The 23,212-nt window shown below is 36.7% G+C and overlaps 2 protein-coding genes across 2 annotated transcripts; both read right to left on the bottom strand.

The window, feature by feature from the left end:
• Positions 1 to 2,800: 2,800 nt before the first annotated feature.
• LOC138390334 (olfactory receptor 6K3-like) lies at positions 2,801 to 16,684 on the bottom strand. The gene is made up of 3 exons (XM_069479209.1): positions 16,529 to 16,684; positions 3,749 to 3,799; positions 2,801 to 3,691 (listed from the first exon to the last, which is right to left on the bottom strand). Exons 1-3 carry the CDS (start codon positions 16,682 to 16,684, stop codon positions 2,801 to 2,803), a joined length of 1,098 nt encoding a protein of 365 aa, XP_069335310.1.
• Positions 16,685 to 21,498: 4,814 nt separating this feature from the next.
• Positions 21,499 to 22,446, bottom strand: LOC138390333 (olfactory receptor 6K3-like). Its single transcript, XM_069479208.1, has one exon. It carries the CDS (start codon positions 22,444 to 22,446, stop codon positions 21,499 to 21,501), a length of 948 nt encoding a protein of 315 aa, XP_069335309.1.
• Positions 22,447 to 23,212: the final 766 nt, after the last annotated feature.

Genomic DNA, 23,212 nt, shown 5'->3' with positions numbered 1-23,212 from the left:
CATTTATTATTTTGTGACTTTTTGATAAAAGCCATTCTCACTGGAATCAAGTGAAAACTCATTGTGTTTAAGGAACTGTTTGAACTTTGGGAGTCAATTGGGTACTCTTTTTTTTCCCCTCAGGATTACTAATATTTGGGTTTTATTTTATTTTGTGTTTTGGTTTGTTGCTGCTAATTTTTAAAATGTATATCTTTGAACATTGCCAGACTACTCAATATACAAACTCAATTGATGCTTTAAATACTTTAGCCAAACAGAAACTTTTTTCTTTTCTGGAAAGGAATGTGAGATGTGATATTTCAGAGTATCAAAATAACCATTATAAAGGTCCTTAGATAATATTGTACATACTTCACTCTTTATTATTATATTCTTAACACCTTTCACTGCTTAGGACATCTAGCAGTTATCAAGTTCTGACTTTTTTATTCCCATTCAATTTTGCTGGAGAAAAATTTAAATATGTAAATTTAAACTGCTATTTTAATACAGAAATCTAAACTTGAATTTTAGAAAATTAATTTCTAGTAGCAATGTATTAAACACATTTAAAAGGAAAGAAAAATAAAAGCAAGGATAATGTATTTCAAAATAGTATACATCTCCATATAGAGAGAGAGATATATATCTATCTCTCTACCACTTCTGAATATGTTTGAGACTACTATTAGCCAAATAATTTAGTTCAACCCAATTGGATGAATTTAATCAAAATGGTCACCATAAAATGAAAATTGACTTCTACTTGGCCCCCCAAAAATGTAACAAAAATATTATAGATGATAATCATAGCTATTATTCTGCATGTATTTGTTTTTAATATATCACTCTTTGTAACATTCTTGGAAACATCAACAGGACCCACAGCTTTCACCTCTCACAAAAATCAAATCACGGTGGATAACAGACTTAAACCTTAGGCGTGATACAATCAGAATTCTAGAAGAAAATGTAGGAAAGACTCTTACAGACATTGGCCTAGGCAAAGAATTTATGAAGAAGACCCCCAAGGCAATCACAGCAGCAACAAAAATAAATGAATGGGACATGATTAAATTAAAAAGCTTCTGCACAGCCAAAGAAACAGTCCAGAGAATAAACAGACCACCTACAGAATGGGAAAAAATTTTTGCATACTACACATCAGATAAAGGACTGATAGCAAGAATCTATTTAGAACTCAGGAAAATCAGCAAGAAAAAATCAAGCAACCCTATCAAAAAGTGGGCAAAGGACATGAATAGAAATTTTTCAAAAGAAGATATAAAAATGGCTAACAAACATATGAAAAAGTGTTCAACATCTCTAATCATCAGGGAAATGCAAATCAAAACCACAATGAGATATCACTTAACCCCAGTGAGAATGGCCTTTATCAAAAAAACCCAAAACAACACATGTTGGCGTGGGTGTGGAGAGACAGGAACACTAATACACTGTTGGTGGGACTGCAAACTAGTGCAACCCCTGTGGAAAGCATTATGGAGGTATCTTAAACAGATTCAAGTAGACCTGCCATTTGACCCAGCAATCCCATTACTGGGCATATACCCAAAGGAAAAAAGATCATTCTGTAACAAAGGCACGTGTACCCAAATGTTTATAGCAGCACAATTCACAATAGCAAAGATGTGGAAACAACCCAAATGCCCATCAACACATGATTGGATTAGTAAACTGTGGTATATGTATACCATGGAATATTACTCAGCTATAAGGAATGATGAAGATACGACATGTCTATGGTTCTCCTGGAGAGAGTTGGAACCCATTATATTAAGTGAAGTATCCCAAGAATGGAAAAACAAGCATCACATGTACTCACCAGAAAATTGGTTTCCCTGATCATCACCTAAATACAAATCTGGGAATGACACCAATTGGACATCAGACTGAGGTGGGGGGTGGGGGAGGGGATGGGGAGTATGCCTACACAATGAGTGCATTGCGCACCGTTTGGGGAGTGGTTACACTTGAAGGTGCTGACTCGGGAAAGGGGGGGTGGGGAAAAAAATATGAAACTATTGTTTTTAACTTGCACTGTTCACTTAATAATTTATCATGAATATTTCCCATATTATTTCATATCATTGTACAAGAAATAATGTATACATTATGAGGTCATACTGTATCTAACAAGATATACTGTTAGACTCTTTGATTCTGTAAAATTAAATTGAAAAAAAAAAATAAAATAAAAAAAAACAAATATTAGTAGTTCAAGTAATATTAACAGCTAATATTATTTTTCACTTGCTCTGTGTTATGCAGTATTCTAAGCACTTGCATAGAGTAACTCATTTAATATTCATTATAACATATAAAGTTCTACTTTTAAAATATATTACTTTTACACTGAGATGGTAAAACTAAGATGTAGATAAATTAATAGTAACTTGTTCAAAGTCACAAGTATGTGGTGTCACTGAAATATAAACCTTAACCGCTTTTACAGATCTTATTCTCTTAACCACTACGTTTTATAATCTATAGTTGATTTGAATGCTTATATAATGCTTAAATAATATTTATATAAAAATTCTAAAATTAAAGTTCTTAAAACATTTTATTGGCTTAAACATATATTTCCTTTCTATATTTTACCCATCTGTGAAAGTCTAGACTAGTAGTCCTTGCTATCTTAATTAAACATGCATGTACAGAATAAACAGGTACACGTGAAGAACCGGGATAAAGGACACAAAGTATCTGTGTGAAAGTAAATGAGTTGTGTGTTACTTTTATGGTTTAGCTTGTAAGAGTAACATCCACAGTGAAATGTACCTATAATCTAGCATTAACCTACAGATACAGTAAACATCTTCTGAGGGCATAGAAGCTTCTTAATTGCAATCTTCATGTCCTTATTTCTCAAACTATAGATGATAGGATTGAAAAAGGGAGCAAGAACTGCAAACATCAGTGCAATGGCTGTGTCCAAAAATGGTGGGAATGTGGCAGAGAAACGCAGGTACATGAGGGACACACTGCCATAGAACATCAGAAAAACAGCAAGATGGGCTGCACAAATAGAAAAGGCCTTCTGGCGACCTTCAACAGAGGGGATCCTCAGGATCACAGTAATAATTCTGATATAAGAGAGGGCAATAATCAGGACAGAGAAGATGATAGCCACCGCATGGATCACATCCTCAATCAGAATCAGGGATGTGTCTGTACAGGCCAAGCGCAGCACAGGTTCAAAGTCACAGAATATCTGATGGATCTGATTGGGTCCACAGAAGGGCAGTGTGGAAATCCAGGCAATCTCTGGAAGCAACACAAGAAAGCCAAAGACGCAGGAGCCTGCAGAGAGCTGAGCACAGAGCCAAGGGGTCATGAGGGTTGGATAGCGCAGAGGGTTACAGATGGCAACATACCTGTCAATAGCCATGGTGGTCAGCAAAATCCCCTCTGAATTTCCCAGGGAATAAAAGAAGTACATCTGCAAGAGGCAGCCAATCATGGAGATGGTCCTCTGCTTACTGATGAGGTTAGAGAGCATTTTGGGAATTGTGGCAGTGGTGTACCAGATCTCCAGAAATGAAAAAATGCTGATGAAATTATACATGGGATTGTGGAGATGGGTGTCCATCCTGACTGCAAAAAACACAATGAGATTCCCAACAGCAATGAATATGTAGATAATGAACAAAGGGATGAAGAAGAGGAGGCTACCGTCTTCAAACTGGGGGAATCCAGAGAAGACAAACTCTGTCACTGTAGTAGTTTGGTTACTTCTCACCATGGTCTCAGCAACCTTAACTGCTCTGGGTGGAAAGACACAGCTCACTTCCTAGACAAAATTGAAAAAGTGAAATGTATTAGCTCACATAAGAATCAAATGAAAAATATGCTTTAGGTAAATAATGTATTTCTCTTTGTTCATAGATTATTTCAATATTCATTTAGTGCCTACTATGTGGCAAACACAGCTGTGAGTTTGCTGAATTCAGCAGTGAAGAAAGTATCCCTATATTCCTGAAGCTCATATTCTAAAAAGGATACAAATAAGAAGAAAATAAGATATCAAGAATGCCATATTTATAATGATATAAATTAAAATAAGCTTGTAGAGTAATAATAATTGTCCTTTATAGTAATTGGCAAAATAGTTCTGAATCACATACCAGATAAATCTTCTAACAGTTCTTAACTAAAAATTAGACAAAACTTTTGCTTCTCATCTATGTAATTATTGTAAAGTTGTATTCTGTGTTTTCCTGAATGTTCCCAGTTTCCAGTTCTGCTCCTTGATCACACCACAGTGTAATATCAAACGCAGATAAAGAAGAGGGTAAAATTTTCAGACACAAATATCAAGGTGTAGCCTTGGTAGGAAACTATTCGTTGCAGTAGAAAAAGAATAAGCTAATAGAAATTGAGCAGCACGGAAAGAAAGGACAAGGGAGAAATTTAGCAGTGCCAGATTTTGTGTCTTTTTAATCAGGCTCCTATAGTGTCAGTCCATGAGACAGACTGAAAAGAAGCAGAGATTCTTGATAAATATCTAAGTCTCTCTACTCAGATTGTTTTTGTCCTGACAAAGACCATCATCATGAGAAGGTAAGAGCCAAAATGTAGGATTGTAGCACAATTGAGGGCTCTTGCTACCATGTTCCTTGAAAGTTGCATGGAGTATGAAGATGCTACCTCTAAAAGTAGTGCAAAGAAACTTATCAGTTGCATTCAGGTTTTACTCTACAGGTAATTCAGAAAAGTGTCCTAACAGATTGCAGATCTGTCAAGGAGAAATATTTATTATCAAACACAAAGGAAGTCTGAAAAATAAAATCTGTTTGGGGGCAACATACAACCATTTAAAAATGAACTAATCAAAAAATTAACTAAGAACACTTGCTTATGCTGTATGTCAGCACTTCCCCAGCAAAAATTTTTCCTGTTCTATTTTAAAAATTACTCATAATTACACCACATAAATAGAAGCAAAAACAAAAACCATATAATCCTCTCAATAGATGCAGAAAAAGCATTTGACAAAATTCAACACCCTTTTATGATAAGAACACTTAACAAAATAGGCATAGATGGAACCTACCTAAAAATGATACAAGCCATATATGACAAACCCACAGCCAACATCATACTGAATGGAGAAAAATTGAAAGCATTCCCACTTAGAACTGGAACCAGACAGGGCTGCCCACTGTCCCCATTACTTTTCAACATAGTATTGGAAGTCCTTGCGAGAGCAATCAGGCAAGAGAGCAGAATCAAGGGAGTCCAAATAGGGAAGGAAGAGATCAAACTCTCACTTTTTGCTGATGATATGATGTTATATCTGGAAAACCCCCAGGATTCAACCATGAGACTCCTGGAATTGATTAACGAATACAGCAAAGTCTCAGGCTACAAAATCAATATACACAAATCAGAGGCATTTATATATGCCAATAACAGTCAATCAGAAAACCAAATTAAAGACTCAATACCCTTCAAAATAGCAACAAAGAAAATAAAATATCTAGGAATATATCTAACTAAAGAGGTAAAGGACCTCTATAAGGAAAACTATGAAACACTGAGAAAAGAAATAGCAGAACTTGCAAATAGGTGGAAAACTATACCATGCTCGTGGATCGGAAGAATCAACATTGTTAAAATGTCTGTACTACCCAAAGTGATTTACAGATTCAATGCAATCCCTATTAAATTACCAACATCATTCTTCACAGTAGTAGAGAAAATAATTATACACTTTGTATGGAATCAGAGAAGACCCCGTATAGCAAAAGCAATTTTAAGCAATAAAAACAAAATGGGAGGTATTAATTTGCCAGACTTAAAACTATACTACAAGGCTATTGTTCTTAAAACAGCCTGGTACTGGCACAAGTGCAGGGACACAGACCACTGGAACACAACAGAAAATCCAAATATAAAACCATCCTTATATAGACACCTAATTTTTGACAAAGCAGGAAAGAACATACTCTGGGGACAAGAATCCCTATTCAATAAGTGGTGCTGGGAGAATTGGTTAGCCACATGTAGAAGACTGAAACAGGAACCACAGCTTTCACCTCTCACAAAAATCAAATCACGGTGGATAACAGACTTAAACCTTAGGTGTGAAACGATTAGAATTCTAGGAGAAAATGTAGGAAAGACTCTTACAGACATTGGCCTAGGCAAAGAATTTATGAAGAAGACCCCTAAGGCAATCACAGCAACAACAAAAATAAATGAATGGAACATGATTAAATTAAAAAGCTTCTGCACAGCCAAAGAAACAGTCACGAGAATAAACATACCACCTACAGAATGGGAAAAAATTTTTGCATAGTACACATCAGATAAAGGACTGATAATAAGAATCTATTTAGAACTCAGGAAAATCAGCAAGAAAAAAATCAAACAACCCTATCAAAAAGTGGGCAAATGACATGAATAGAAATTTCTCAAAAGAAGATATAAGAATGGCTAACAAACATGAAAAAATGCTCAACATCCCTAATCACTAGGAAAATGCAAATCAAAACCACAATGAGATATCACTTAACACCAGTGAGAATGGCCTTTATCAAAAAAATCCCAAAACAGCACATGTTGGCGTGGATGTAGAGAGACAGGAACACTCATACACTGCTGGTGGGACTGCAAACTAGTTCAACCCCTGTGGGAAACATTATGGAGATATCTTAAACAGATTCAAGTAGACCTACCATTTGATCCAGCAATCCCATTATTGGGCATATATCCAAAGGAAAAAAGGTCATTCTTTAACAAAGACACATGTACCCAAATGTTTATAGCAGCACAATTCACAATTGCAAAGATGTGGAAACAACCCAAATGCCCATCAATACATGAATGGATTAGTAAACTGTGGTGTATGTATACCATGGAATATTACTCAGTTATAAGAAATAACGGAGATACGACATCTCTATGGTTCTCCTGGAGAGAGTTGGAACCCATTATATTAAGTGAAGTATCCCAAGAATGGAAAAACAAGCATCACATGTGCTCACTAGAAAATTGGTTTCCCTGATCATCACCTAAATTCACATCTAGGAACGATACCAATCTGATATCAGACTGAGGTGGGGGATGGGGGCAGGGGATGGGTGTATGCCTACATAATGAGTGCATTGCGCACCGTTTGGGGAATGGTCACGCTTGAAGGTGCTGACTTGGGGAGGGGGGGTGGGAGGAGGGGATGTGTATATACCTACATGATGAGTGCAATACGCACTGTCTGGGGAACGGACACGCCTGGAGCTTTGACTTGGGGGGACAGGCGGTACATGAGCAACGTATGTAACCTGAAATTCTGTATCCCCCATAATAAGATGAAATAAAAACAATTATTCATAATTAAATTACTTTCAAACTTTATGTAATTTTACTGAGAAATTATATTTGAATTCACACATTAAAGTGAGGTATTTGAAACATAAATGGAGCCAATTATAAATATTTGGCACATTTTGGTATTTTTCAAAGCTCTCATTACAGAACAAAATATGTATCTAGAACAAATTATATCAAGAACCAGTTTATATTGACTAAGTTTGACAAATATTAATGTGACTTTGACAGTTCCTGAAAAATCAAGTGCTTGTTGATCAAGTGCAAATTATCCTACAGATAATTTGGACATGTTGGCTGTAGACATGCTAATCCCTCAGACTTTCACAAAATAGGAGCATGCAAACAGAAAAATGTTATTTCTTTACAGATATCAGTTGTCATTGATTTATTTGTTGTTTATGGAATATCTGGTACATGGATATGCATACGTATACACACATACACACACACATCTGTGTGTATCTTTATCCCTTACTGGTTCTTTCAATGGTTTTACTTTTGGAAATAATCTTTCCAAGTTAGTTTCAACTTTTTTCTCTTAGTACCAGACTGCTGAAACATTCATGTTTACTAGTTCCCTGATATTATGTCGATTATAAAACATGTTGCTAAAGAAGGTTATGAGAAAGTTTATGAATCTAATAGGCAATTCACAAATTTTTCAATATGCTTATTATTTGAAACATATAATTCTGGTTAATGAAACTGAATGCCACAAAATTAATTTGTTGGTCCCACTTACTCCAAGCTGGTTATTAATGAATAATTGACCGAGAAAAAGGGTATAGGAATCATTCTGAGGACCTAATAGAAATAATCTTTTGTTACATTATAAGGTGGGTTGGCAAGAAGTAATGATATGAGTATTGATAGTTTCAAATAAGACCTTAAATTTGTTGATGCAGTATGGGTACTGATAAGAAAAATTCTTTTGGCTTTTCTCCAAGGAAAGTACTTACTAGAGAAGAGGGATTTAACACAGAGGATGAACATTAAACAAAACAAAACAAAATGAAGATAACAAACAAATGATACAAAACCAACCTATTAAGGCTTGTTATCATCTGAAGCTCACTTTAAACACTGTTTAAAGAGAAAATAATTTACTTGTAGTAATCTATTAGCAGAGCAAATCAGCAACAAATTAAAAAGATGAAAAATCATCTCTAACCTAAAAAGCAAGTTTGAAATTGAGTATATCCAAGACACACAGAATCCAGGACCAAAGACTGGATCTTTATGCATACTCTTAGATATGTAATTATCTTCTGTATCTTTTTATTTTATTTTAAATTTATAGATAAAATTGCCTATGTATTTATCATGTACAACATGATGTTTTAAGGTATATATTCATCTTAATTATCTTATAAATTGGATTATCCTGTAGGAGAAAAGAATAATAATATATGAACACATGATCTTATTTTAGTTTCAACTGTAAAAGATGAGTCAAAGAATGGACTATTCTCATTTTGTCTACTGAGAATAAAAGAATACATGTAGATTACAGATAGGATAGTGACCTTAAAAGCCAAAATAATCTAGGGGTTATTGAATGGCCTAGTAATAAAAACCAATTTCTCAGTTACAAGTTATTACTAGTTCATTTAACAAACAGTTGTTGATTCTTTATTGTGGGTCAGTCTATAATCTATTTCCTTTGAGCATAAGCATAAGCAAACTGTATTTGACAAAGCTTTGGATTTTGAAAGGTGACTCTGGTTACGTTGAGTAGAATGGATTACAGGCTGAGATAATGTGAGGCAGTGAAAGAAGATTAGAGGCCAAAAGGCCAACATATAAAAATCAATTGCTATATATATTTCATACGCTAAGAATGAACAACTGGAAAGTAAAATTTACAAGCAGTATGATACAATAACATCAAAATGAATAGCCATAAATATAACAAAATATATTGCAGAATCCAGGTGCTGTAAATTTTAAAACACTGATGAGAGAAATTAACAATGACAGTTAAGTGGAAAGATACTGTGCTCACGAATAGGAAGATTCAATAATGTAAAGATGCCACTTCTCCACAAGCTGACTAATCAATGCAACCTTAATCAAAATTCCAGAAGGTTTTTTTCTTGTTTTTGTTTCAGAGTTATTGACAGGAGGATTCAGAAATTTATATGAAAAGCCAAAGGAAAAAGGAAAAGGACAAGGCAAGATTTTTAAAAAGGAGAACAAAACTGAAAGAATCACACTAAGTGATTTCAAGACTCCCAATACAGCTAAAGAAATCAAGATAGTGAAGTATTGTCAAAAGAAGAGACACATAAAAAATGTAACCAAATAGAGAGTATAGAAATAGATACCCATGAACATGGCCAAGCAATGCAAGAGAGAAAAGAAAGTACTTTAGCAAATGGTACTTGAACAAGTGGACATAAATATGATTAAAAATGTTGCACCATATGAAAAATTAACACAAAGTGGATCATAGATAAAAATGTAAAACAAAAAAACCCTTTAAAACATCTAGAAGAAAACAGAAAGAACAACTCTATGACTTTTTTTTTTTAACTCTATGACTTTTAGTTAGACAAGTTTAGCAGTTATAATACCAAAAGCATGATCCAGAAAAGAAATAACAATTGATAAATTGAACTTCACCAAAGTTGAAAAGTTTTACTGTACAAACTAAAATGTTAAGAGAAGGAATAGAAAAGCCGTACTGGGAGAAAATATTTGCAAAACACATATCTGACAAAAAACATATCCAAAATACATAAAACCCCAAAACTCAACAATAAGAAAGTAAACAACACACTCTTTTAGAAATTAGCAAAGAATCTGAACAGACATTTCACCAAAAGGACATGTAGATGTCAAATTAGTTCATAAAAAATGTGTTCAACATCAACACCACTGGTCATTAGGGAAGTGCAAGTTAAAACCACAATGAGATACATAACTGCTATACATCTATAAAAATGCCACTACCTTTTTTTATAGAAAGAAAAAGAACACCTGATAATACTAATTCCTAGACAGAATGTGGAGCAACTGGATCTCATATACATTGCTGGTGAGAATGAAAAATGTTATAGCCACTGTGGGAAAAAGTTTACCTATTTCTTATAAAGTTAAACATATGATTGGTATTGATCCAGCAATCCCACTCCTAGGCATCTACTTGAGAGAAATGAAAGCTTATATTCACTCCAAAACCTGTAATCAAATACTTATAGTAGCTTTATTCGTAAAACTGGAAACAACCTAAATAGCATCCAACTGATAAATGGCTAAGCAAACTGATACATCAATTTAATAGAACAGCAGTCCCCAGCCTTTTTGGCACCAGGGGCCTGTTTCATGGAAAACAATTTTTGCACAGACCAAGGGTGGGGGGATGGTTTCAAGATGATTCAAGGACATTTCATGTATTGTGCAGTCAAACCTCTCTGCTAATGATAATCTGTATTTGCAGCCATTCTCCATCCCTAGCATCACTGCCTCAGCTCCACGTCAGATCATCAGGCATCAGATTCTCATAAGGAACACACAACCTAGATCCCTTGCATGCCCACTTTACAGTAGGGTTCCACCCCTATGAAAATCTAAAGTCATCCCTGATCTGACAGGAGGCAGAGTTTATGCAGTGATGGAAGGGATGGGGAGCAGCTGTAAATACACATGAAGATTTTCTTCCTCACCTGCTGCTCACCTCCTGCTGTGCAGCCCAGTTTCTAACAGGTCCTGGCATTAGTCTGTGGCCCAGGGGATAGGTACCGTAGTAGTACAATGCTACTCTGAAATAGGAATGAATAAACTACTGGTATATGCAACATGGATGAATCCTAAAAACATTAGGTTAACCACAAGAAGTTCAGGTCAAAGGCTACATACTGTATGATTCCATTTATGTGACTTTCTGGAAAAGGTGAAAGCACAGGATCAGAAACAGAAAATGGTTGCCAGAGGATGGGTTGGGAGGAGGTGTCAATTTTGAAGGGCACAATTAGGAAATTTTGGGAAGGGGCCTGCAAGGAGTGGACTTGTTCTTTACCTTCATTTTGGTGGTGGTGACATGGTTCTAGACACTGCATCTACTGCATCTGTACAGTGAGACAAGCCCTACACCTCCCCTGATCCCTTACTCTCCACCTCCATTTCATGGGAGAAATGAAATTGAGGAGAATCAACACTTTTTCCAGTTTTAGCCTCTTGCTCATAGTATCACAGTAAAATTCAGTAGGGAAATAAAGGAATACAGTATATATCATAAGCTTTTAAGCTACCCATTCACAAGTGCCTATGAATCCTACATTTTCTGGCACCAAAATGAGTTGAAAATAGATAATGCTCTTTGTTCTGAGGTCACCACCATCCAGATCCTTGTCCAAGCACAAAAATGAGTGGGTTCCCTCAGGTCCCTATAAGACTACGTTGTCATGGTCCCTACTACTAAATATATTATTGATATTAATGTACTGGCTTTGTCTACCTCTTCCATCCTTTTCCCCCAAGTTCAGACAATTCCTGCAGTTTGCACCATTTCAGTGGGGCAAATGGCATACTGTAAACCTACCTCATCCGTGAGCTTTCTCTGTTAGCCTGGCCAATTGTTGGGGCCCCCGGGAAGTCTAGGATTGGCATACACAAGTCCTCTGTGAGGATGACACATTTGGATAGATATCAGTTATTCACCCATTACACTTTTTGTTGCCCATGTGGATGCTCACCAGAGAGGTCATTATTCTCACCAGGGGGACATAAACCAATGAACAGACTGCACTTGTCAACTGGACACAGAGACTAAAAAGTCCTCTGCCCCAGAGCAAGCTGCTGTGCACCTGAGCACCTCCGTGATCCAGGAGAGGACAGCCCATAAAAATGAAGACACCACCCTAGATGGGACCGACACATATGGGCTGCCACTGTCATGAGAATTCACCAAAAGTGCTTGAAAAGCTGTTATACCTGCCAGAACCTGGCTAAGGCTAAAAAAATGCCCATAGACAGATTCCCAAGCCAGTGAGCCAGGACCTTTTTGGTCAATAAATCACATTGTCCCATTTGAAGGGTTTCTCAGCATCTTGACTGCAACTGACACTTTCTCTGAGTTTGGCCTGGCCAAACCTACACATTCCACTGACTCAGGTTCCCCTATCCAGACCCTACAAGAACACTTTTGTTTTCTGTTCACTTTTCCCGAGCACATTGCATAGGATAATGGCTCCAATTTCCCACCCAAGCTGCACATCAGGGAGCCCAGTCATGGGCCATAAGATGGACTCTCCAAGCTCCATATCACATAAAAAAGGGGGTAATTGTTTTTGAAATGTAAATATTTGATTACTGCATGAGACACATTGATAAAAAAACAAAAACCTGGCACCTGGGGAGACGTGGAAGAAGGGGAGGATATTAATTATATTTGTTTTTCTGTTTGTTTTGTTTTCAGATTTTCTTTTAAAAGTTTTCCCCTTCATCAAAAACAGAAAGATAGAAGGAAATAAACAAACAAAAACAAAAACAAAATAATACTTCGGTGTGCTGCCTTCCTGTGCTCCCTTTCCAAGCTGCTGCAAACTGATAACACTGACTGAGATAACAGAGGAAAGCCTCAGCTCCTACACTTTCCCCCCAAAATATCTGCCACTGTCATCCACACTTGTCAGACTGATAGACTCATAGACTAATGGCACAGAAACATAGAAGAGTTTAAAATTGACTGACTTGTACAGTCCCTCTGAAACCAATAACTAAATGGAATTATTTGGACCAGACTGGAAAGCCCAGGGCAGGAGTCCCCATGATGGGAGTCCCTTTTGGGGGCCCTATTCACTTGCCTCCTGTCTTACCTTGGGGTACCTTACCTTGTTAACTCTTTGTTTTCAGGGGACCATGTGTACCCTCTGAGATGATGCTTCTTGTGTGTGTACCTTGACTGTGCTGACACTGCTGGAATCCTGGAAGGCCTTCAGGTCAGCTTACTGGCCAGAGCTGTTCTCTGCCTGAATTCATATCACAGGCAGGTAAAAAAGATTCTGACTTAAGCATTATAAAACCTACCCATGTAACAGAAACATTTGTTCTACCTTAATATTTTGAAATAAAAAAATAAATAGAAGAAAAATACTTCCTGACTCTCTAAAGTTGATCCTAGTGGGCTGTGGAGCATCTTTTCCTTCCTTGGTAACTATTGGGACTCATGGCTCCATTCAGTCCTCCAAGTGAGCCTTATCATCTTACTTGGAATGATCTTGGTCATAAGCTTGGTCCATTATTCCCTTAGACTAATTATCAGGTTTTTGTCACAGCCTCTCAAAGTCTGACCTAACTCTGGCCAGTGGTGGGGTAGCCTGTGTTTCTCACTCAATTCCTGAAAAATCAAGGGATGCAATTGAGGACTCCAGCTCCTAGTGAAGACCTACGTGTCATTTTCCAAGCCTGACAATTACAAAGGGTTTGCCTGGCAACCTCATGGGGAAACCTTCTGCCATACTTGCGTCAGGACCAAGTCTCTGAAGGGAGTTGTGGTCCAAGGATTCAGGTCTCTCTGCTGGTCATGCTCTTTGCATATTTATATTCCTAGCCCTAAAGTCTTCATCTGAGGTTTCTTTCTCTGAAGCCTTTGGCCAGGTCCTCTTCAAGTACCTCTGCAGCGGCTTACTTACTGGGGGACGAAGGGAAAACCTTGAAGACATGCTGCCCTGCTCTAACTCAGCCCAGTACTTTTCCACTCCTAGCTTTCTTCCTTCCCTCCCCTCAGGATTCCTCAAACTGCTACAGCTCTTTGTTTGGGGCTCCCTCACCATGAGACAACCCCCAAGTCTGCACTGATCCACTTGACCCCGGACGGGTGCACCAGTCCTTGGGGGAGCATGGAACACGGAAGTGGCATTTACTCTGATTTTAGCCTTTGCTCATATTATCACAATAAGCAATTCAAGACTTCCCTGCTCACTTTCATTCTGGCTCTTTGTTGTTTTAATTTCTTCTCCAATACCTGCCATCTCAATGCTCTCTCTCAACTCTATTGAGCCCCTGACCCCTACACACAAAGGGATTAAGAAAAGGGGTAGAAAAGGTTTACATACTGTCTCCATTTCTAAATCAGTATAGAGATGAGTACTACTAACTGCAGAGAATTGAGACTTTGGGGGCCTCTAAAGCAGTCAGAGTTATTGTCTTATTGTGTTTCTAGCATCCATATTTATTTCCACAAAGTGATGGTACTCATCCTTTTAGTAGATTTGGGGTTCCTATGTTTTGGCAAAATCAATGTTCTGTTCCACAGAGATTAATATATACATTAGAAGTTTATCTGTTGCAGACTGGAAGGAGAGAAATGAGCTGATCCAATCCCACTGAGAGAAAGGATGGTAAGCATAAAAAATTGATCCTGGGTAGAGATTGTGTTCTGTTTTCAATACCCTAGGATACGATTTTCAGTAATAGATTCTTTTGATATATCTGACTTCTCTTTATTAATAATCTCATGTGCATTTGTCTGGGACCAGAAACCACTCTGTGAAATGTGTCCTTTGTATCTTAATTAACTTAAAAAAGTCCGAGGGTATGAAAACAAAATAATAATACGATTACCTGTGAAAAAGTCTTAATCATTCAACCTGTCATGCTCCAGAAAAAATACAACATCATCACTGATTTCTTATCCTGTATTTCTCCTTCCCCCTGAGAATAATTCCATTCATCCACTCATGCAATCTCAAATATGTTCCCAAATATTACTATTTAAGTCAATAGAAGGAGCAGTAGCTAATTGTCCTTTTCCCTGTACCTACTAGCCAATTCACTGTCTCCTTGGCATATAACAAGTCCACATCTTGGACCCATGTGCATTCTCCTCTTACCTCTATCAGAGACAATGAGGTTCCTTCCCTTTCCTGGGTTTATGCAGTTTAAGTCCCTTCAGTTCAACAGGAAAGGCTATTACACTAAAGGTTCTTAGGGGGATTTCTCTACTGGGGTATTTCCCCTGATAACTAGGGAAAAGCAGCAATTCTATTTCCCCATAGCTTAATTAATAGAAACCTCCTCCTCTGATATTTCCTCATTAGTTCTACATAACGTCAGAAACTCCAAGAGCCTTAGTAAAGTATGGGCCTCCTTTGATAAATTTGCTCAGAATCAAGAGGTTAGATGAATACGCATTCTTAAGAAGAATTGCTTCCAACAGAATTAGGGAGTTAAATATTTTTTAACTGCTATACCCTCTGAAAGGGTTAAAATTTATCAAGGCCTGTTCAGTTTTCCCAAGGAAGACACAATTCATTGCAGTAACATTATCGACTATGCAAAAGGCAATGCTAGATAATTTGTTTACTTAGCTCAGGATAGTCCTTCATCACAGTTCTAAATATAGACCACTTCTCCACTACCTTAGCCCACAGGTGCATGATTAGTTCCAGTGGTTCCAGTGTAGATTTTAGCATAATGTAGATTTTAGCATAATAATGTGAGGATACCAATAATCTCTATATTGCTAAGAAAATAGCACAGTCTTAACTCTTCCCTGTGTCCATGTTCCTTGAAGGTAAATTGACAGCTCTTCCCGTCAAGAAGTGGAATCTCTTTCCCTTCTCCTAAGTCCCCCTGTGACTTGATTTGGCCGATACAATGTAACAGAAGAGATTGTGTGGCAGTTATGGGCCAGTTCTCCAGACTCCTTCAGCATTTATTTTGTATCTCGACACCCTAAACAGTCACTGAATGAACAAACTCAGACCAGCCTTCTGGAAGATAAAAGACCACACGAACAAGAGTATAATTGTCTTAGCTGATGTTGCCATAGTTTAGTCAGCTCTAGCCAATCACTTGTAGACCCTGTATACACAAATAACCCAAGACTAGAAAAACCACACATTTCATTCCGGCCCAAACAGACAATCCATGAAATTATGAAGCAAATAGATTGTGTTAAGCCATTAATTTGGGGGGTGGTTTGTTCCATAGCAAAAGATAACTGGTAAGGTCTCTTAAATCATCCTTTCCACCTCTACTTTTGGTCCCGTCCAGCCTACTATCCATACCACACCACGAATGTTATTCTAAAAATATAATGTCATACCTAAATCTCTTCAATGTCTTCACTTGTAGGTTGGACTAAACACCATTATCTCACAGCATGACCTATAACATTTTGCATATTTGCCCCTTACCTTCTTCTCAAGACTTTTATTCATAGTGTCCCATCTGAACATACCTGCATTTGGTTCTTGCAACGCATCCAACTCTTTCTAACTTCATGGCATTTGCACAAATGATTTATTTTATACATTTTTCTGGCTGGCTCGTTCTCAGTCTTCTTAAATGTCGCTTCATCAAAGATGTCTTCTCTGTCCCTTACTTCTAAATGCATGTTCATGCTTAACAATTCTTTTTACCTATATTGCTAAATTGCTCTAGAAAGGATTACACCATTTTGATATCCTATTGGCCCTGTCAAAGAGTGTATATCTTCTTCATCACATACAAATTACCATATTTTTAAAATAAAATATGGCTTTTAATACAATGCAATAGTTTATGATAAATACATTAGAAACCATAGACAAATACAAAGTTAACAATAGAAACTGTGTATTAGATTTGTATTCAAAGGTAAACAGAGTTAAAGATATAATTTCATTTTTTTCTTTTTTTACAAATTGAGGATCACAACCCATTAGTGAGTGGTGAAATCAGTTGCAAAAATATTTTTAACAAAATAGAACTGGACAAAACATAACAGAAAAAATCAAAAGTACCATGTGAAGTGGGTGAAATATTGTTTTGTAAAAATGTGTTTCTGTTAGAAATATGGATAAGAATGTGTAAATATATGTATATGTGTCCTAAGTTATGATTTAAAATATATTCTTTATGTGAATAAGAGTCAACAAAGTGTTTTAGTGATCCCACTTGCTCCTTTTTGCCCCAATTCTCTCCTTTTATTGGTAATAAAATTCTATGAAAAAGTCATTTATATTTGGAATTGCTAATTTTTTTGATCTTCTGTTAAATTAATCCAGGCAGGCTTTTGCCTTGACCACTCCATGAAACTTCTCTTATGAATTTTGATAGTGATCTCCAGATGGCTAAACCCAATTGTCAATTTTCAGTTCTTATGTTACTTGACTATTAGCAGAATTTGACAAAGTTGATCACTTCCTCCTCCTTGATGTATTTTATTCACTTGGCTTTCAGGACACTTGGTTTTCCTTCTATCTTACTGTTCACTCCCTGTGGGTCATATTTTCTGATCTCTCCTGTTTTCCATAAATCTATAATGTTGGCATGCTCCAAAACTCAGAACTTTGGTAGCCACATCCAGTGACATGGCTTTAAATACTTATTATATGCTGATGAATTGAACATATATCTCCATCCCTGCCTTCACTCCTGAGTATCTGACTCATGGAACAGCCTAATCAATATTTTTATTAGATCTCTAATAGTCCAGTTAAACTTAAAATATGCAAAACTGACCTTCTGATATCCCTCCTCCCAACACCTTCATCCAGCAGTCTTCTCTGTCTCAGTTAATGGCAACTCCATCATTCCAGATGGACATCCTTGACTGCCCCCTTTCTGGCACATTCTATTTTCAGTCTGTCAGGAAATTCTGTTGGCCCTGCTGTCAAACTATATATAGAATTGGACCACGTTTCTCCATCCCCATTGCTCTATCCTGATCTGAGCCACCATCCTTTCTCACCAGGAGTATTGCAATACCCCCCCTAAGGACCATAGCTTCCACCCTTACCTCCCTTCAGTGTCTTCTCAAGAGAGACGCAAGCATGATTCCGTTAAACTCTAAATCAGATAACATCTCTCCTCCGCTCCAAACTCTCATTCAGCTCCCTCGGTTCTCAGAGTAAATTAGGGAAGTCTAAATCTTGCAATGGCCTTGAAGGCCCTATATGATCCACCTGTCTTTTGTTTCCCTGAACTCATCTTCTGGGTTTCTGGACCATCCCTCACTGCATTTGCACCACAGCAGACTCCATGATTCCTTAAACAATCCAAATACCCCACCTTAGGGCTTGTTCACCAGCTTTCACTGTTGCCTGGATTATTTTCCCCCTTTGTACCAACGTGGCAAACTTTTTTCATTTTCTTCAAATCTTTGTTCAAGTGGGACCTTCTAAGTGAGTTTTAACTTGACTAATCTATTATAATTATGATCTCTCTACCATTCTGAATTATTTTATTCTGGTATATTTTCTTTTCTATTTCCCACAGAACACATGGCTTCATGAACTTGTTAATCTTTTTTGCATATTTTTAGTATGTAGTTTTAAAATATCTTACAAATGAGGGAAGGTAAGATGCATAAGGAAGGGCAGGGAATTTTTTTTTTTTTCCCTAAACAGTTTTATTTTACTATTATGGTTATAACATTTTTTTATTATTTTTTTATCATTAATAACAATTTAATTTTACAGAATCAAAGAGTCTAACAGTATATCTTGTTAGATACAGTATGTCTCAAGCATCTAAAACAGTGCCTGGCATAGTGGCCTCAGGAAATATTTGTTGCATGGGTAAAGAAGTAGGGCACATTATTATTTTCTCAGTGGTTTAGCATCTTTTAAACTTAGTAAGATTTAGGGCTAACTACACAAATATTTAAGAGACTCAAAACTTGTTATTCATATTTTGCATAAGAAACTCATATAGGCTGGGCGCGGTGGCTCACGCCTGTAATCCTAGCACTCTGGGAGGCCGAGGCAGGTGGATCGCTCAAGGTCAGGAGTTCGAGACCAGCCTGAGCAAGAGCGAGACCCCGTCTCTACTAAAAATAGAAAGAAGTTATATGGACAACTAAAAATATATATATAGAAAAATTAGCCGGGCATAGTGGCGCATGCCTATAGTCCCAGCTACTCGGGAGGCTGAGGCAGGAGGATCGCTTGAGCCCAGGAGTTTGAGGTTGCTGTGAGCTAGGCTGATGCCACGGCACTCACTCTAGCCTGGGCAACAAAATGAGACTCTGTCTCAAAAAAAAAATAAATTAAAAAAAAAAAAAAAAAAAGAAACTCATATATATTTAGTATTTTTGTATTTGTATTATTTAGGATAATTTGACCTATTAAAAAATGAGGTGGACTTTGTAATTCTAATTTTAAATTTGTAATTTAGCAATTAATTTAGACTTTTTTCTTATAAATCAACTTTTTTACGTAAAATGTATAATTAATAAAATTTACACATTTATTCAAGATATTAAGCTTGCTATTTTTTTTTTTTTTTTTTTTTTTTTTTTGAGACAGAGTCTCACTTTGTTGCCCAGGCTAGAGTGAGTGCCGTGGCGTCAGCCTAGCTCACAGCAACCTCAAACTCCTGAGCTCAAGCGATCCTCCTGTCTCAGCCTCCCAAGTAGCTGGGACTACAGGCATGTACCACCATGCCCGGCTGATTTTTTCTATATATATTTTTATAAGCTTGCTATTTTTAAATGAAATCTTACATCATCAATCACAATATTGAAACTTTTAAAAAGATTTAGGAGTAGCCATATTTATAATTTTCTTTTTAGATTATAAAGGTTTTTTTTCCAAAAACCTGAGTAGGCTTTGTTTATTAAGTTAAAAAATTGAGGTAGTCAATTATGTGTATCATATTTAAATGTAGTTTAAAGGAACTTATTTGCCAAGTTTTGAATCAGACCAAGTATTTCTTAAACATCTGTGAAAATGAATGATAAAATCTATTAGATTTATAAATAGAATACTAAGATCTTTAAGTAAGAATTCAAAGATTAAAGAAGATGTGAGTTCCTGAATGTTTACCTCAAATAAATTTAAATTTTATAACCAAAGAAACTTATATACAATTTTCTTGATGGAAAATTTTTTTGTCATGGGTATTAAAAAGCTCATATTAATGGACGGGAGGATTTGAGGATACAGGAGGAAGAGAAGACAAAAGGTAGGACTGGGTCCCTAAGGCAGGGGAGGGAACAGGATCTAGAGTGGACCTGAGTTGGGAGTAAGGTCTTTCTTCCACTTCAGCGCTCTCAAGTGTGTCCAAGGACTTATCTACCTGCCTGACGTCAGCTCATTGAGGCTTTTTTTTTTTTTTTTTTTTTTGTCCAATACTACTGATGTTTCCATTTTCGACCTTTTCTCTTCTCCCCACACCACTAGCTGGCCTCCTGGTCTTTATGATCCCACTGACAGCTGCCCTATGTCCTTGCTTTTCTTTCCACAGAAGCTGAGCAAAATTATTTTCCTAGTTCAATTCACTCAGCCTCTAAAACTGCTAGTGCAGTTTTGTGAGAGGAAGGCACAAACATTTATCCCAGATGATGAAATGTGTATGAACTTTTTAATGGTGAATATAAGTTCCAAAGCAGAGAAGAAGGAAGAGAGGAACATTCCAAAGCAAAAGAAACAATGAGAGCCAAGATGTTGAGGTATGACACATAACATGACATGGAACCTTTTTAATAGTAATGGTATTAACATAATAAAATACCAAGATGTTACTGTATATCTTTGTATAATTTGTGTATTTAAGTTTTTTGGTCCCAAGCCTACCTATTATATATCTATTTAATCTTCAAGCACCCAAGAATGTTTGAAATCTTCCAAACAATTTGAGATTAACCCAAAAAAGGGTTAATAATGACTGCATTACATCAACATTGCAAAGTCAGTGACTATATGCGCTGCATTATCATTGTAACATATCAAAAGACAATCTAAGGAGTGTTAAAAGGTCTCTTGGCTACATGTTAGGGAGTCAGGCTTCTTTCCCAAGCCAAAATCACCTCACTGCTTTGCATCTCATTAATGTTCTTAAAATGAAAAAATTAATAAATGACCTAAGGATATTGTACATTTAGAATGAAAGTGTATATAAGGCAAACATTTAAATGTGCAAGTAATAAATACAATAGTTGTTTAGGCCAGTATTTTCTATTGATTTAGAGAAGACGATACCACATTATTTGGAATTATGAAGTGAAGAAAATATTCCATTATAATCTTTCAATGATAAAAAGTAAATCTGCAGAAGACTTCCTCTATCAGATCAAATAACAGTTCTCACATTAGAAAATTGGAAAGTACACCAAATCAGCAACGTGAAAAAAAAATGTGCACAATAATTTTGGAAACCGACTTGTTATTATTTTAAACTGATGGAGATGACAAGATTTCTTTGAACAGATGTGTGCAAACTCCATTAGCTACCAGAGACATTGAACATTTTTTGAGAACAGAGGATTTTCTTGATGGCATCTTTCATGTCTTTATTTCTCAGACTGTAGATTATTGGGTTGAAAAGTGGGGCAAGGACAGAAAACATCAGAGCAATGGCCTTGTCCAGTTGTAGGGGGAAGGTGACAGAGAAGCGTAGGTACATGAATGCCACACTGCCAAAAAACAGCAAGAAAATTGTAATGTGGGCTGCACAAGTGGAGAATGCCTTCTGACAGCTCTGACCAGAGGGAATCCTCAGGATCACGCTGATGATTCTTAAATAGGAAAGGGTGATGGTAGAGACAGAGGCCAGGATGGAAATAGCATGGATCACATCTTCAATCAGAATCATGGACGTGTCTGTACAGGCCAAACGCAGCACAGGTTCAAAGTCACAGAAGAGTTGGTGGATCTGGTTGGGGCCACAGAAGGGAAGAATAGAAATCCACACAATCTCTGGTAGTAACATAAGAAAGCCACAGATGCAAGAGCCAGTGGAGACCTGGATGCACAGCCGAGGTGTCATAACGATTGCATAGCCGAGGGGGTTGCAGATGGCGACATACCTATCAATGGCCATCACTGTGACGATTAGGCCTTCTGTGACCCCCAGTGAGTGGAAAAAATATATCTGCAGGAGGCAACCAAAGAAAGAAATGGTTTTCTGTTCACTGATCAGGTTGGAGAGCATCTTGGGGATGGTCGCTGTGGTGTACCAAATCTCCAGAAAGGAGAAGATGCTGAAAAAATAGTACATGGGATTGTGGAGACGGGTGTCCAGCTGGACAGCAAAGAAGATCGTGAAATTTCCAACAACAATAAACATATAAATAAGGAGCAAAGGAATGAAGTACAAGAGGCTGCCATTTTTAAATTGAGGGAAATCAGAGAAATAAAACTCAGTCACCACTGTCTGATTCTCCAGATCCATATTTTCAGGGGTTTCACTTGTTGGCTGATAAAAAAACAAACAGTCAAAATTCTAAGTGCATTCAAAGAACAAATAAAAGCTTCCTTTTCAAGCAGCTGAATAGCCCTGAAATTAAGTTATTAAATAAAATATGCTGAGTTGTCATAAATTATGAAGTGATCCTGTCAAATTTGCAAATGGTTTTTAGTAATTATAGTATCTTATGCTGTCAACTATTCTGTTAGATAAGCCAACAGTTTTCTCTTTAGACATATAAATTGGTGCAAACTCTCCTGAATGGCAGTTTGACATTTTTTATTGAGAGCCTTAAGACGTGTAGACTGCCTTTCACCAGGTAGTCTAGGGAAAATATTTTAAATATAAAAAAAAGATGCACAACAATATTAATATTAAGTGGTATGTTTGTTGTAATAGTAAATTAGAAACAATTTAAGTAAGTTGACTTTTTAGTTTTTGAGATAAAATATTGGGGACACAGAATGAGTTGTGACAAAATGATCCCTTCTGTGAATATAAAAATAAGACCATTTTAAAGTGGGGATATTAAAAACTAAAGTGTAGGCACTGGCTTTGCTTAGTCTGTCTCATTATTAACATTTGAATAAAAAGAAAAAAACAAATATTTATTGAATATAATTTACTTTAAAACTCAACAGCCCAGACCCATGTAATATATCTGTGTGTGCATGTTAAAATTTACACTCTAAACAGAGCTAGTTAATAGTGAGGTACAGTGATCTAAAAATCACATTCTAGGAGTAGTTTG

Source organism: Eulemur rufifrons, chromosome 8, assembly GCF_041146395.1.
Source record: "Eulemur rufifrons isolate Redbay chromosome 8, OSU_ERuf_1, whole genome shotgun sequence".
NCBI classification, from domain to species: domain Eukaryota; kingdom Metazoa; phylum Chordata; class Mammalia; order Primates; family Lemuridae; genus Eulemur; species Eulemur rufifrons.
The sequence above is the reverse complement of the archived record's forward strand: the minus strand, read 5'-3'. Positions and strand labels throughout refer to the sequence as shown.